A 15353-nucleotide genomic window follows, 5' to 3' on the forward strand; every position below is an offset into this window, starting at 1 on the left:
CACATACACACTGCTAATTGCTCTGGAGAGGATGTGGATGTGGTAAAGGTGTTCCCTTCTCCAAAGCGCGTGCTCTGGCGAACGCCCAGGTTCTCAGGCGTGCCCTTCTGTCCCGCTCCGTGTTCACATCTGAGCAAGCAGACATCTGAGCCCATTCAGGTTCAGTCTCCCAGGACCTTCCTTGATATTTCCCAATCGCCCAATTATCATAACCCAAGGTAATTACTCCCCTTATCTCTTCATTTTCTTTTTTTATCGAAAAAGTAACAATGAGTGTGCCATAAAAAACTGGGAAACATTCAAAAGCAAAGGGAAGACAACAGAACTCATCAGTAATCACATGGTCCAGAAATAATGAACACCTCCCCTCGGAACATGGCTTTCTCACTTCCTTGTATGTATGAATCATTGTCAGGGTCCCTCCTCTACAGAAGGTGGCCTGTGGGACACACTCGTTGGTGCTCAAGCGCTCCCCGTGCGTCCTCTGAGGGCCCGGCTGTGAGGGCCTTGTCCTTCCTTAACCTCACATCCAGTACCGTCCACACCTGAAGTGAGGGCTGCTGTCCCTGACCACCCAGCACCAGCTGCTCCAGGTGGAACTGCCAGGTTAAGCACCACCTCTGTGGTCCCTCACACCAGGCACACACTGGGGGGTGGAGCCAGTGGACAGGCAGCACCACCGCAGGACGGAGCCCCTGAGCCCAGCCTGAGGGTCCTCCACCCACATTCACACCTCAGCAGGGAGGAAGGCGCTCTCACCACCCACCCCTGAGCAAACGCCTCCGGCTCAGGATGGGGAGCCTGGTCACCTGAAGACACCAACGATTCCTGCTCACCAGGCAGAAAGGATGCCCGGGGCTCCCCACTACCCAGGCCAGATTGAAGGGGTAACAGGCCCCACACAGCCAGAGGCCCTGACACGGGCCCATGGGCCCTCTGGCGGAGTACCCTGTCTGGGGAGAATGGTTGGACAGGGCTGACTGAGGGCTCTCCTCAGCAATTCCAGAAGCCCAAGGGGTCATGGCCCCGCCCTGCACAGACAGGGCTGGTCTTGAAACCAGTCCTCTCATGCTGAAGCAGCGAGTGGGTAGCTGGTCTATTCACACAACTGCTTCTTCCCCTCCTTCCAGCCTTGAATCACACACAGACCCAGTCAGCATGCAAGCCCATCGTAGAGAGCCCAGGAGACACAGAGAGGGATGAGCGAGTCCCCAGGCCCTCCAGTGAGCCCCCTTGCCCCTGCGCAGGTCACAGCTTAGGTGCTCTTCCAGGGCAGGCCCCGCCCGGGACAGCCCCCATCTCGGCTCCCTGCTAATTCCCTGCCCTTTAGGACCTGCGGCAGCCCCTCCCACGGCGGCTCCAGCTCCCAGTCCCACGGTCTGATGAGTGATCCAGACCGGCTTGCCCTGGGAGCTCCAGCAGCCTCCTCACTCAGCATAGGGAGGAGTCACCCCTGGTGAACCAGGTGATGGGGGACCTCTCCACAGTATGGGGTTCCCACACACCACCCGCAGCAGCTCTGGGCAGTGAGGGCCACAGGAGCTTGTGGGGCCCTGGCACCCTCTGAAGGCTGAGGCCCCTCCACTCAGGGGCATCCTTGTTTGGGCTCCTGGATGGAAGGTTGATGTTCAAACGTAAAACTTACTTGGAAAGAACCCTGCACATGGTGTCTGACAGCACCGCATGTGTGAGGAGAGCAGCCCCTCTGGAGAACAGCCTCGGCAGCACCGCTGGTCTTACCTGTGCGCCCCTGGAGTAGGACCTGAAGATGGTGCAGAACCTGCCCTGACCCGATGTGTCCCTGAAACAAAGGGGGTTGGGGATGCGGCCCGTGGGACCCCAGCATGCACAACATGACCCCCTCCTACTCTGCTGCACATGCTGGCCAACCTCCATGGGCCTGGGCACCCCAGGAGACTGCCCTGCGGGGCTGGGGAGCCCCAAACCTGGAGGAATTTACATCTCAACTTTGAGGTTCTGGAAACGCCCTTAACGTGGAGCCCAGTAAAGGGTGAGGCGAGAAGGGCTGTGGCCCCTGTGGAAGTGAGTCTTTGTGGGCAAAGGGAGCTGGGCTCTGCCCGAACAAGCAGCCCTGGGCCTTCTGGTTTCTGCATCACGTTCCAGCCCATGTTTATACAGGGGCGGTATCAACAGCTAGTCTACTGACACATAAACAGGGCACCTTCCAGTCTCTTTAAGGATTCCTGAGTCACTTCACTTGGCTTCCTGGCCTGCACAACAACAGAAGTGTGGCAGCCAGGCACCTTGGCCGCACAGCCCGACTCACCAGAGTTCCAGCTTGACCCGCCGGCCGTCCAGCAGGATGGTGGTGGTCTTGTAGTCGATCCCTGCAAGGAAGCAGAGGGTGGCTGAAGGACCCATCTGGCCAGGGCCCAGTCCCTGAAGCCAAGTGGAAGTGTGGCTCCAGCCCAGGGAGCCCAGCGAACCCAGCTGGCCACCCTCCTGTCACCCCAGAGGCCCAAGCCGGGTACCAACGGCACCGGCCAAAGGGAGGGCAGCTGGTCTCAGCATCGGCCCACGTCATGTGCTTCTCAAAGCTAATGGGTTTGCTGAGTTCTTGGGTTCACCACAGCTCCCAGGTACTGACAACGGGAGCATGTTTGGAGCATGATTTAGTAGTATAGTAACATCTAGAATGCCATTTCTCTGGAGAGGTATCTGGAGAACCTCTGCTTGCCATGTCTTTAGTTTTTATTCTTTATACTTTTTAAAACTGAAGTATAGTTGAATTATGTTTCAGGTGTACTGCAAAGTGATTCAGTTATACATATATATCTATCCTTTTTCAGATTCTTTTCCATTATAGATTTATATAAGATATTGAATATAGTTTCCTATGTTACACAGTAGATCCTTGTTTATTATTTTTTTATACTTTTAAGCGAAAAAAGTCAGTCCAAGAAAGGTGGGTAGGAGCAGGGCCAGTGCTGGATGCATTACTGTAGATGTAAGATCTTCAACTGGTTTATGGGCCATCAGGAAACTTCCTAAAAGCTGTCTTTCCTCTTCCTCCCTTAAGCGTTAAAAATGTCATCAGCTTCTTGGCTGTTTATAACACTTGCTCTAAGAAGGCTTGGAAATGGGCATTTTTAATGCAGACACTGCTCTCACACATTGTGTGTGCATGGGCAAAGCCAACCTCAGAGAGCTGCATGTGAAGCCTCTAACCCCCATGTCCTTCCATCTGGCTAACTTCTAACCATGTGTCAAAACCTGGCTCCCACCCATCAAAAGACACTCAACGGAACGAAAACACAATCCATGAAATGAGAGAGAATATTTGCAAGTCACATATCTGATGAGGGACTGATATTCAGAAAATATGAAGAAATCCTACCACTCAACAACAACAAAAATCCAATTAGAAAATGGGCAAAAGACTTTCTCCAAAGAAGATATGCAAATAGCTAATAAGCACATGAAAGGATGCTCAACATCATTAATCAGCAGGGAAATGCAAATCAAAACCACATGAGAGGGCTTCCCTGGTGGCGCAGTGGTTGAGAGTCCGCCTGCTGATGCAGGGGACACAGGTTCGTGCCCTGGTCCGGGAGGATCCCACATGCCACGGAGCGGCTGGACCCGTGAGCCATGGTCGCTGAGCCTGCTTGTTCGGAGCCTGTGCTCTGCAACGGGAGAGGCCACAACAGCGAGAGGCCCACGTACCGCAAAAAAAAAAAAAAACCAAACAAACAAACAAAAAAACATGAGAGGGACTTCCCTGGTGGCGCAGTGGTTAAGAATCCTCCTGCCAATGCAGGGGACACAGGTTCGAGCCCTGGTCCGGGAAGATCCCACATACCGCGGAGCAACTAAGCCCGTGTGCCACAACTACTGAGCCTGCGCTCTAGAGTCTGCAAGCCGCAACAACTGAGCCCGTGTGCTGCAAGTACCAAAGCCCACGCACCTAGAGCCCAAGCTCCGAAACAAGAGAACCCACTGCAACGAGAAGCCCGTGCACCACAATGAAGAGTAATCCCCACTTGCTTCAACTGGAGAGAGCCTGCATGCAGCAATGAAGACCCAACAATGAAGACCCGTCACAGCCCCAAAATTAATTAATTAATTAAAATAAAGGAAAAACCACATGAGATACCACATCACACCCATTAGATGGTTATTACCAAAAACCCAGAAAGTAAGCAGCATTGGTGAGGATGTGGAGAAATCGGAACCTTTGTGCACTGCTGGTGGGAATGGAAAATGGTGCAGACACCATGGAAAACAGTATAGCATTTCCTCAGAGAATTAAACACAGAATTACCACATAATCCAGAAATTCCACTTCAGGTTTATACCACAAAGAAGTGAAAGCAGGAAATCGAACATGTATATATTTGCACATCCATGTTCACTGCAGTATTATTCACAATAGTCAAAAGGTGGGCACAACCCAAGTGTCCAAAGATGGATGAAGTCCATCTGTACAACAAAATATTATTGCACCTTAAAAAGGAAGGAAAGGGACTTACCTGGTGGCACAGTGGTTAAGCATCTGCTTGCCAATGCAGGGGGAACATGGGTTCGATCCCTGGTCCGGGAAGATCCCACATGCCACAGAGCAACTAAGCCTGTGCCCCACAACTACTGAGCCTGTGCGCCACAACTACTAAGCCCATGCTCTAGAGACTGTGCACCACAACTACTGAAGCCCACGTACCCTAGAATCCACACTCTGCAACTACTGAAACCCATGCACTCTAGGGCCTGCATGCTGCAACTACCGAGCCCGCGTGCTGCAACTACCAAGCCTGCGTGCTGCAACTACTGAAGTCCACGCTCCTAGAGTCTGTGCTCTGCAACGAGAAGCCCACACGCCACAATGAGAAGACCGCGCGCTGCAACAGAGTAGACCTCAGTTGATGCAACTAGAGAAAGCCGGTGCACAGCAACGAAGACCCAATGCAGCCAAAAATAAAAATAATAATAATAAAAATTTTAAAAAATAATAAAAAAAATTGGGCTTCCCTGGTGGCGCAGTGGTTGAGAGTCCGCCTGCCGATGCAGGGGAAGCGGGTTTGTGCCCTGGTCCGGGAAGATCCCACATGCCGCGGAGCGGCTGGGCCCGTGAGCCATGGCCGCTGAGCCTGTGCGTCCGGAGCCTGTGCTCCGCAACGGGAGAGGCCACAACAGTGAGAGGCCCGCGTACCGCAAAAAATAATAATAATAATAATAAAAAATAAATAAAAAGGAAGGAAAGTCTGACACATGCTACAACATGGATGAACCTTTAAGACATTATGCTCGGTAAAATAAGCCCTACACAAAAGGACAAATCCTGTATGATCCCTTCTATGAGGTCCCTAGAACATCAAATTCAGAGACAGAAAGTAGACAGAGGTCGCCAGGAGCTGGAGGAGTGGGTGGGGAGTTAGTGCTTAGTGGGGACAGTTTCAGTTGGAAAGATGAGAAAGTTCTGGAGCTGATGGGGGTGCCACTGAACTGTACACCCAAAAATATTTAAAATGGTAAATTTTATGTTGTGTATATTTTGCCACATTTTTTTTTAAGTGAAAGAAGATTCTCCTGCACATATTCTCAAGCTAAAGAAACACTCTTCAGGGAGGAATAGAACTCAGGCCCGTCTCCACCGTCCTTCCTCTGCATCCACCCCTCCCCCTAACTGTCTGCTGATAACCCACTTCTTTGGGTGGAAACTCTTGGAATTCTCTGTCAAACAGGAAGCTCAGATTTGGCCCAGGACACCCTCCTTTCAGTCCTGGCTCTACAGCTGCTGTGAGCTGGGCCCCATGAGGTCAGTGTTGGAAACAGCAACTTCCAGGAAGGCTGTGGATGGGGATGCCCATCCTCTACATAATGTCACCTCCATGTGGTGGACCAGCCCAGCAGGCTCTGGCCATGGGGACTGGACACCCTCCGCCAAGGGCAGCCCCCATGAAAGGACCCCGACCGAGGTGGTACCATGGCCCAAGGGCCCAGCCTGGAGCTGCAGGAAGGAGCGGGCGCCCAGGAAGGGCCCAGGAGGAAGCAGGGCACAGGGAGTGGGGCTGCTGCCTTTGCCCGCCTCTGGGGAGGACGCCAGACTCTGCACACTGTGAGGCTTGCACAGCCGGGCGCCTTGCCCACCCACCGCCTGTGCCTGACCGACCCCTTACGCACGACTTCAATTTCAGAAAGGATGACCAGTCCCCACCCTCCAGGGGCTCTGCTCAAAGATCTGCCAAATGCCCGAGAGAGACCTGTGGAGACAGGCACCCAGAGCCAGGAGCAGGCACCATGGTGGGGGTCAGCTCTGCTCTCCTCCCAGCACGGCCCCCCATGCCTCCCACAGTCCACCAGCTGGGTCAGAGGGCTCCTGGAGAACAGGGTTCCCAAGGAATGGGCCACTAAACCAGTGAGACTCCCGTCCAGGAGCCCTCCCCACAGCACGGCACTGGCACCCCCAGAAAAGCTGAGCAGCCTTGTGAGAGAGCAGTGGATGGCAGGTCCCCACAGCAGATGGCAGTGTCCAGCTGAGAATGGCCAGGGAGCCGGCTGTGCAGAAAACACGGACAGCCTGCAGGCTGACACACTCCCTCGGAGGTCAAAACCACACTTCCACTTCAGAGGGCAGGGGTTTGATCCCTGGTCGGGGGGGAACTGACATCCCACACGCCGTGCGGTGCAGCCAAAAAATTTTAAAAAACAAAAGAAAAAAACTCATGTATATTTTTCATGCTTGCTCTGCCTCTCACCTGCCCACCTCCCAAATCTGGATAAAAATGTACTGTGTGCTTTATAAATTCATAGAAAATACTGACACGGCAAGTCCAAAGAGAAGCCTGCCCGAAGAGGCAGCACCTCCTGTAGGCAAGGATGGTGCCAGCCAGACTCCACGTCTGAACCAGCTCCGACACCTCTTAGGTCTCAATATCTGCCGTTGCAGAACTTCTATCACCTTTCCCTCACCTCACCCCAACCGTGCTCGAGAACGTGAGGAACAGAGGTTTCATGGAAAGCATCTAACACCTTGTACAGCACAGGCATGACTGCTGAGAACACAAACCAGTTCTCAGGAGCTGGAGCAGCTGCCCGGTGCACAAGGGGGCGGGGGCAGCTCACACATGAGGAGGGATCCCGAGGTGACCAGGCCTCAGGCTCTAGGACTGCAGACACTCCCTTGATGGACACAGGGCTTGGGAGGCCACCAGGGGCCAGAGTAGACCTCCTGTGTCCCCACTGGGGGCCGCCCAGCCACTTGGCCCCTGGCTCAGGGGTCCCTGCTGGCCCCTCATAGCCAGGCTTCAGCTCTCTGCACCTCCCAGACTGTCAGCCCCTCTCACTTGAGGTGTTCACGAGTTCTTAAGAAGGTCTTCCTACTGTTTCATGGGGCTTCTGAAAGGAGTGCAATTCACTTGACACAGAGGCTTTTTAAACTTCTACTGTCCACCAGGCACCCAGCTGTCTCGGGCAGCACCCTGCCAGGACCTGTAGCCTGAGCATTCAGATTCCCACCGACGCATCCCTGCTGGCTGAGTATTCACGGTGCAGCACCGGTGGCTCTCGCTCTGCGCCGAGACCCTGACCCTTCCCACACAACGTGTGGGCCCCACCCTTACACCATGTTTTGCAGGGATGCTTCCACCTTGTGAATCACAGGAGACTGTGTCTTGTTTGTTCAGAATTTTAACGAGAATTGTTCACCATTTTGGAAAAAAAATCACATCATCCACAGTGATACCTATACCAGGTACATTTTCCCCGTCACTTTCTCGCCATGTTCCTTGGGCTCCTTTTCTCCTGCACAGCCAGTCCTCCCTCAGGAGTCACACTTCCCACATCTGCTGGCACCAACTCAGAACAAAAGACCCCTAGAAAATTCATCTTCACTCCACCCCTAGGAAATTACAAGGTAATCAGGGCAAAGGGAACAAACCAAGTTAGTTCTCAGCTTCAGCTTGTGTGTACGAATCAAGACTGCAGATGTTTTAAAGCCTAGTTCTCCATCACTCCTAGGGAGCAGAAGCCAGTCAGAATGAAGACCACTAGGCACAGCCTGACTGAACTCTGGGTGGAGGCATTTCCCACGTACCTGTCCAGGCTCAACTCAGACCCACCTGCAGGGAATGGCAAGTAGGGACGTCGCACCACACAGCACATCCCCCAACCTCTCTTCTGTCTTTATGTCTGTTCAGTCAACATTAAGTGCCTAACCATCCAGCTACTTTCTAACAACATGAAAAGCCACAGGACAACTTGTTAAAAATTCATAACAGGGCTTCCCTGGTGGCGCAGTGGTTGAGAGTCCGCCTGCTGATGCAGGGGACACAGTTCGTGCCCTGGTCTGGGAAGATCCCACATGCTGCGGAGCGGCTAGGCCTGTGAGCCATGGCCGCTGAGCCTGCGCATCCGGAGCCTGTGCTCCACAACAGAAGGGGCCACAACAGTGAGAGGCCCGCGTACCGCAAAAAAAAAAAAAAAAAAAAAAAAAATCATAACAAAGAACAAAAACTGAGTGATAAGAGACTGAGTTAGGAATGAAAGAGAAAATGTTAATCAACGCCTTCCTCTGCAGTATTAAATCCAGCACCTGAAACTGGCACGCAGCTCCCGGGCAGCGTGGCCCCAAGCACACGCCCTCGCAGGCAGCAGGGGAGCCCGCGTTTCACGGGGTGGGGGTGGGGGCGGCAGGCTGCAGACACAGCTCGGTCCCCACGCTGGAGGAGCTGGTCTTCCAGGAGAGCTCCCAGACCTCACCTCCTGGACCCAGTCAGGCTCCCCATGCATTTCCAACACGAAGCCAACGCACAGCGTCAGGGCGCTGACTCCCAAACCCAAGACAGGCAGCCGCTGTTCTTAGTGTTACTCCTTAGGGAGGGAAAATAAGGTTTCGCCAAGTTCCCAGAGGCAGACAAAAACAAAAAAATGTCTAGGTCCCCTTGGAATCAGAAAAAACTTCCAGTGACACAGGCAGACACACAGAAGTGTCTGGGTCCACACACTGCCGTACAGGCAGCCCTAGGCTAAGCGGTCCTCCTGGACATGCCTGACCATCCTTTGCACATCCTCCCAAGGGGTGGGCCACAGCACAGGCCTCTGTCAAGGCCACATACCTCGTACCACGGCATGCATGGAGACAGAGGAGGGTCTCAGAACAGCGTGTGGGCACTAGCAGGTGGGCACATGTCCCGCCTCCTGGCATTCCCACCCCAAACATGCCCCTCCCGAGGGTAGTGGGAGCTGAGACTGGCTTCTGACCCTTGGAATAGGGCCGAGTGACGACGTCCCCGCCGTGATCACGTTGCACGGGACTGTCCTGATGCTCTGTGAAGCAAGCCGTGCCGGGGAGAGGCCCGTGGCCAGGAAGGAGGGTGGCCGGCTGCTTCCAACAACCACATGAGCTCGGAAGGGATTCCATCCCAGCCCACACCTGAGCACAGCCTGTGAGAGACAGAGGCCTGTGAGGCCTGGCCAAGCCATGCCCAGATTCCTGACCCACAGAAACTGGGCGTTAATAAGTAGGTGCTGTTTTAGGCCACTCAGTTTGTGGTATTTCTTGGTTGGGGTGAATTCCACAGACTGGGACTTCCAAACAGCAGACATTTATCTCCCACTGTCTGGAGACTGGGAGTCCAAGACCACAGCGGCTGCAGATTCTGTGCCTGGTGAGGCGGCTTACCACTGTGTCCTCAGGGGCAGAGGGGGCGAGGGAACTCTCCATGGTCTCTTTTACAAGGACAACAATGTGCCCTCCTGACCTGATCACCTCCTGAAGGCCCCACCTCCTAAGACCACCACCTGAAAGTCAGGTGTAAGTGTATGAATTTGGGGGGGACACACGTTCAGTCCACAGCAGTAACTAATCCTGGCAGCATCTTGCAGAAATGCAAACGTGCACTCCTCCGACGAGCCTGTAAAACCCTACCAACACAAAATAACAAAAAGAACCTTTCATCAGGCTGTGATGGGAGAGTCCTAGTCCCTGGAACCTGGGGACATGCTTCCCACAGGGCAGAGGGGCTTTGCAGATGTGATGGGTTATAGGCCTCAAGAAGGGAGAGGACCCTAGATTACCCGGGTGGGCCCAATGTCATCTGGAGCCCTCAGAGTGGGGACCCTTTGCCGGCCAGTCTGACAGATGAGATGGAAGGAGGGTCCTGACCTGGCTTTGGAGGTGGAGGAGGGGGACATGGTGAAGAATGCAGGTGACCCTGAGAAGCTGGGACAGTCCTCTGTTCACAGCCAGCAAAGGAAGAGGGACCTTGGTCATACACTGTGACTGATCACTACACCTACAAAACAGTAAGATGATGAGGTACAGCAGCAACAGAGAGGGAACGTTCCAGGGTAGCAGTAACCAATGGTATTCACCTCAGCATCGCTTTCTATTATAAACAGACTCAATACAGGCTAAAAATCCACCCACTGGGAGGATTTAACAGGAGGTGATCCACAGGATGGAATGCTGTATGGCCCTCAGCATGGCGAGGACGGAAGCAGGATATAGAGTGAACACGACTCTCATACCCTCCTGATGGGATAGAAACTGCTCGACTGCTCTGGACCACTGGGTGGTATCTACTAAGGCTGCACCTGCAGCCCAGCAATCCCACCCCTCACCGCTTCCCAGACAGAAACACAGACACTCACTCACCAAAAACACTTGTGAGAATTTTCACAGCAGCACTACTCAGAGTGACCCAAACACGGAAAGTCTCCCAAAGCCCACGTGCAGAGTAGGTGAATACACTGCCGTCCTCACACGTGGAACGCTGCACACAAAGGAGGCATGAACCACAACTACACACGGCGACGTGGCCAAAGCCCACACGACACGGGGAAAGAAAGAAGCCACACACAACTATACACCGTGTGGTTCCACTCATAGAAAAACACCAGAAATGCAAACCAGTCTGTGATGTAAAGGTCAGCGGTGGCCAGGTCTGGGGCAGGGAGTGTAGTCTGCAAAGAGTGGAGGGAGGTGATGGCTTCTCTGGTGAGTGCATCTGTCAGCACAGCCACTGAACTGCAGGCCTTACACAGATACAGGTTCTAGGTTACATAAATTATACCTCAATAAAGCTGATTAAAAGGGAAAGAGGCTGACGACAGCCGACACTGGCCAAGAAGTAGAGCCACAGAACTCTAAGTGTTGCCGGTGGGGACTCAAAATGAAAGGTCACTTCAGGACCCAGTCTGACCACTCCCTGTGGGAAGCAGACACACACATGGCCAGCAACCCCACTCCCAGAGACACATACACATGAGAATTTGTGCGTTTGAATGTCTCATGCCACTGAACCAGACACTTACAAAGGGCCAACATGATTAATGTGTATTTTACCACGAAAATTTTTTTTTTAATTTTAAAGGATTTGTACAAGAATGTTCATAGCAGCATCATTCACAGTAGCCAAAATCAGGAAACCCAAACCGTACTGATAGGTAAATGGACAAACAAACTGGGTGCCTGCGTGCACAGGAGTGCCACCAGGGATAGGACGACACTCGATGCAGTATGCGAATGTGAATGGACTTGCTGAGCTGAACGAGCAGATGAGAAAGGCCATGCTGTATGGTTCCACTTATAGGAAGTGCTGGCAAAAGGAACCTAGAGACACAAGAAGCAGGCCAGTGGGGACCCGAAGGGGCACGAGAGAATCACACCTAACGTGCGGACATTCTAGGGACAAGGACAATCTGCTGGCTCCAGCACCTGCCCTTCTCCAGATGGGGTCAGCACCACGGGTGCATGTGCCAGCCTGCCGCCAGGGCTGCTCAGGAACAGAGAGGACACAGAGGTACCTCATACAATTCAAGACGTCCTTGTATGCTGGCATGCGAGATGCAGAGCAGCTCGAGGGCGGTTTGTGGGCTGGTTTCCTCAATTCCTTAAAAACCACACCAGACCAAATCAAAGCAAAAGCTTTCTGCTGTCCATAAAGAGCAAGCATACTTCGCACACAACACCTGGCGAAACACGGAACGTTATAAAAACAAACAAACATAACTACTCATAACCCCAAAACTCAAAGGTTACCATTAACATTCTCCTAGATTTCACTTGACGATTCTGTCCTTCACCTTACATACATTTATAAACTATGCAATTCGACATGCTTTTTTCCCCCACTTCACAAGATAACAGAGATTTCCCCATATCATTGAATATTCATTAAATATTGTTCCAAACCAGCATTTTTAAAGGCCCTATAATATCTCACTCTACAGATATACCATATGTCCCCTGCCAGAACCCTGGGCTGCTTCAAGTTTTTCATTTTTGTTAAAAAAAAAAAATAGCCTTGCTTTTCTCCACTTGTGTCCCCTTATGTTCCCCAGGATAGACTCTTGATCACTTGGTGGAAAGGGAAGTGTCTCACAGCTTCGGACACAGGCTGCTGAGTCCCCACAGCAAGACAGCAAGCACCGTCAGACTTGCTCTGTGAGGAGCTCCCGGGTGAATGTTCCATCCTGCTGGATTTTAAGGTTAAACATCTTCCCATGTATTCTTCACCAGGATCTCCTCTCTGAAGGGTCTGCGTGTTGCCAAGTTACTTGAAGTAAGGAAGATACTCCCAGCAATGACAACACAACCAAGCTGTTCCTACTTGTTGAGGGGCCTCATCGTTGCCCACCGGGACCCAAGCCATGTGCGCAAGACTGTGCGCATGTGTGTGCCTGCACATATGTGTGCCTGTGCATGTGAGCCAGTGAGTGTGGGCCGCACTGAAAGGGGCCTCTGCCGACCACGCTGCACTGGAGCCCGAGCTCAGGGACACATCTCCTCCTGCCCCAGCTACATCAGCAGGAAAATCAGACTTAGCTCCCAAGGCACTCCAGCAATTTGAGGACCAACAACATTGGACCCAGGAAGAGAGAGAGGCCTAAACAAGGGGAAGCAGAGAGCAATGCAAAACAACTGGCTAAAACTAGGGGACTGCTGTAAGCCACACCAACCCAGGGCTTAGGAGGCAACGGCCAACAGCGGCAGGTGGGCAAAGTGGCCAGGCAATGCTGCTGCCGAGTTGGAGCTCCCAAATCCTCCACGGTGGCTTCTGGACCTAAACACAGACCCTTGGCACCCTGTTAGACATCTCCATGTTCCAAGGCTGCACAAAGCATCTTATGTCCCTATTATCAGCCCTCCCAGCGAGATATTGCACAGACCTCATCTGCAGGCACCCATTCTACCTCTGCCCAGGTGATGGACAACCACTGCCCAGGGGTGCAGGCCAGCGACAGCTCAGCTTACGCCCCCAAGAACCACTTCAGTCCCAGCATGTCTGCCCAACCCCAGGGACCACAGTGCTGTGCTCTGATTCACAGAACACACCGGGTGGCCTCCCGAGCTCACAAACATGTGTTTATCACCAGCCAAGACCTTTGCCCAGGGGTGACACTGACTTCCTCGCCCAGACCTGGCACCTGGCTGCCTGTGGAGAGCCGGTCCATGTCCAGGGCTCGGGTCTTCTCCACTCTGTTCTTTCTCTCTGGGGATGGGGGCTTCCTCTCTGTATGCTGGCCTCCCGACACCACACCCTCTGCACTCCTTGGCTAAACCTTGGTTAAATCCCTCCTCATGATTCTGGAAGCCTGTATGCCAAGCAGCCCTCCTCCTGTGTGAACAGCTTCCCTCTTTTGCGTTCTAGCCAAAGGGCCGTGAAGAGCCAAGGCTGCCTGATCATGCCCCACTGCCTCCATCAGCGTCAGTTTACCCCATCACCTCTATTCCCCTGTCCCTCCTCTACCTTCTGAAAGACATATGTCCACAGCCAACGAGGTCCTGGACATTCTGACCTCCGCAGAAGAAAATCGTGCAGCACTGTGGACACCGGCGTCTGCCCGTCACTATCAGACCCCAGTCATGACCGGAAAACCTAGATTACCACCTTACCCTCAGAGTTCAAGTTCACTTTATTCACTTTTATTTCCCAGCTCATTCCCAAAGGACTTAAAAGGCCCACCTTCCCACACTAAGGGTGACCCTGCACACCCGGTTTTGGCACGGATGGCCCCATCTCAGTCTCTGATGCCTGCACTCAGTTCCAACGCCCTTCTCCCGAGCGTCCAGGGCAGTAAATCCAGGCCCACCCTCCATCTCTCCCTCCCTTTGCGCATTCCCTCTGCAGCTCTCTCCAAGCCAGGGCGCGGGACACTGAGACTTTCCCCACTTTCTCCAAGCGCCTGATGGATGACGCCCTGACTGATGTGGCCCCAGGCCCCATGACACCCTGTGAGCGGCGTGTCCCCACACTAGATGCTGCCTGCTCCCTGGCCTGGCTGCAACCCCACCACCTCCTCCTCCTCCTCCCCTGCCCAGGCCCAGACCAGGTAAGTGGCCAGCTCTTCACGGACCAGCCACCATGCACCTTGCCAATTCCAATTCAAACAGAACAGGAGCCAAAAGTGCCCCAGGACCCTTCCCACCTGCTTCCCACCCCCTCTTAGGGTTTCCTTCCTGAAACACACTTCTACCTGGTTCATCATTCAAGCCACAAACGCTCTTGCTGATGGGAACAATGATATCACATGTGCACGACACAACACAGCAGTATTGCTAGGACCACGCAACCCCTTGAGGGAGACCAGCTCTGCGCTGCCTGCGCCTGCCACTGAAGCGTTCGCTGTCCTCTGCTCAAACTTACGGCATGTGCTGAAAGCTGGGGAAAGGCTTTCTAAAACTGAAAATATTCTAGCTACACACTTAACTATTACCTGAAAATCTAGCAAAAGCCATGCCTATCCAAATTACAAATCAACGTAACTAGCATAATCCAAAGCAGGTACCAAAATCCGTCCCTCAAAGCCTGCCATCCTCTTGGGTAGAGTAGGTTGGTCTTTACACCACATGTAGCATGTGAGTACCTCCCACAAAGGGGCAGACTAGAGGAATCCCGCCCGGAGTGCAGATGGGTGTACGTGTGGCCCTATTTGGCTTCTAGAAACTTCTGTGGAAACTAATGGTTTGCTCTCCTGGTTAGTGGCTGACCCTGGGCACTCATGGGGCTCTGCTCTGCTGGCACACACAGGAAAGAGGCAGGCAGAGCAGGAGCACTGCAGTGAAGTTAGAACAAATGGGCCTTGGTGACTGGTCCCAGGCCCCAGAGCAGAGGGAGGGGCCCCAGGACCTGTGACAGAGATGCTAGGAGGGCAAGAAAGTGCAGGGAGCAAAGAAAGAGCTCAGCTTGGGATGCACTGAGGACAGGAAGCACTGGAGGGGAGGATTGTGGTCATCAGAGAGAGGAGCCAGGCCCAGGCCCAGGGTGGAGGCAAGGGTAAGGGCCCAAGAGTGAGTGGTGAGAAGGGGTCACCCCCGCAACCACAGTGCCGGGCTCCTGGCAGCCAGACTCTAACTGGGGGAGCTCAGTACCCAGCTGCCCAGCGCTGCC

General features: G+C 53.3%; 1 protein-coding gene across 4 annotated transcripts in view; it reads right to left on the minus strand.

Annotated features, from left to right (window-relative positions):
- Positions 1–15353, minus strand: part of RAB40C (RAB40C, member RAS oncogene family) — a 29842-nt gene that overhangs the window by 10418 nt on the left and 4071 nt on the right. For all 4 annotated transcript variants that reach the window (XM_059037192.2, XM_059037194.2, XM_067012731.1 and 1 more), the window contains 2 exons: positions 2288–2348; positions 1741–1801 (listed from right to left, as the gene is read on the minus strand). In XM_059037192.2, coding sequence (XP_058893175.1) covers positions 1741–1801; positions 2288–2348 — 122 coding nt within the window. The remainder of the gene's footprint in view (positions 1–1740; positions 1802–2287; positions 2349–15353) is intronic.

Source organism: Kogia breviceps, chromosome 14 (assembly GCF_026419965.1).
Source record: "Kogia breviceps isolate mKogBre1 chromosome 14, mKogBre1 haplotype 1, whole genome shotgun sequence".
Lineage (NCBI taxonomy): Eukaryota > Metazoa > Chordata > Mammalia > Artiodactyla > Physeteridae > Kogia > Kogia breviceps.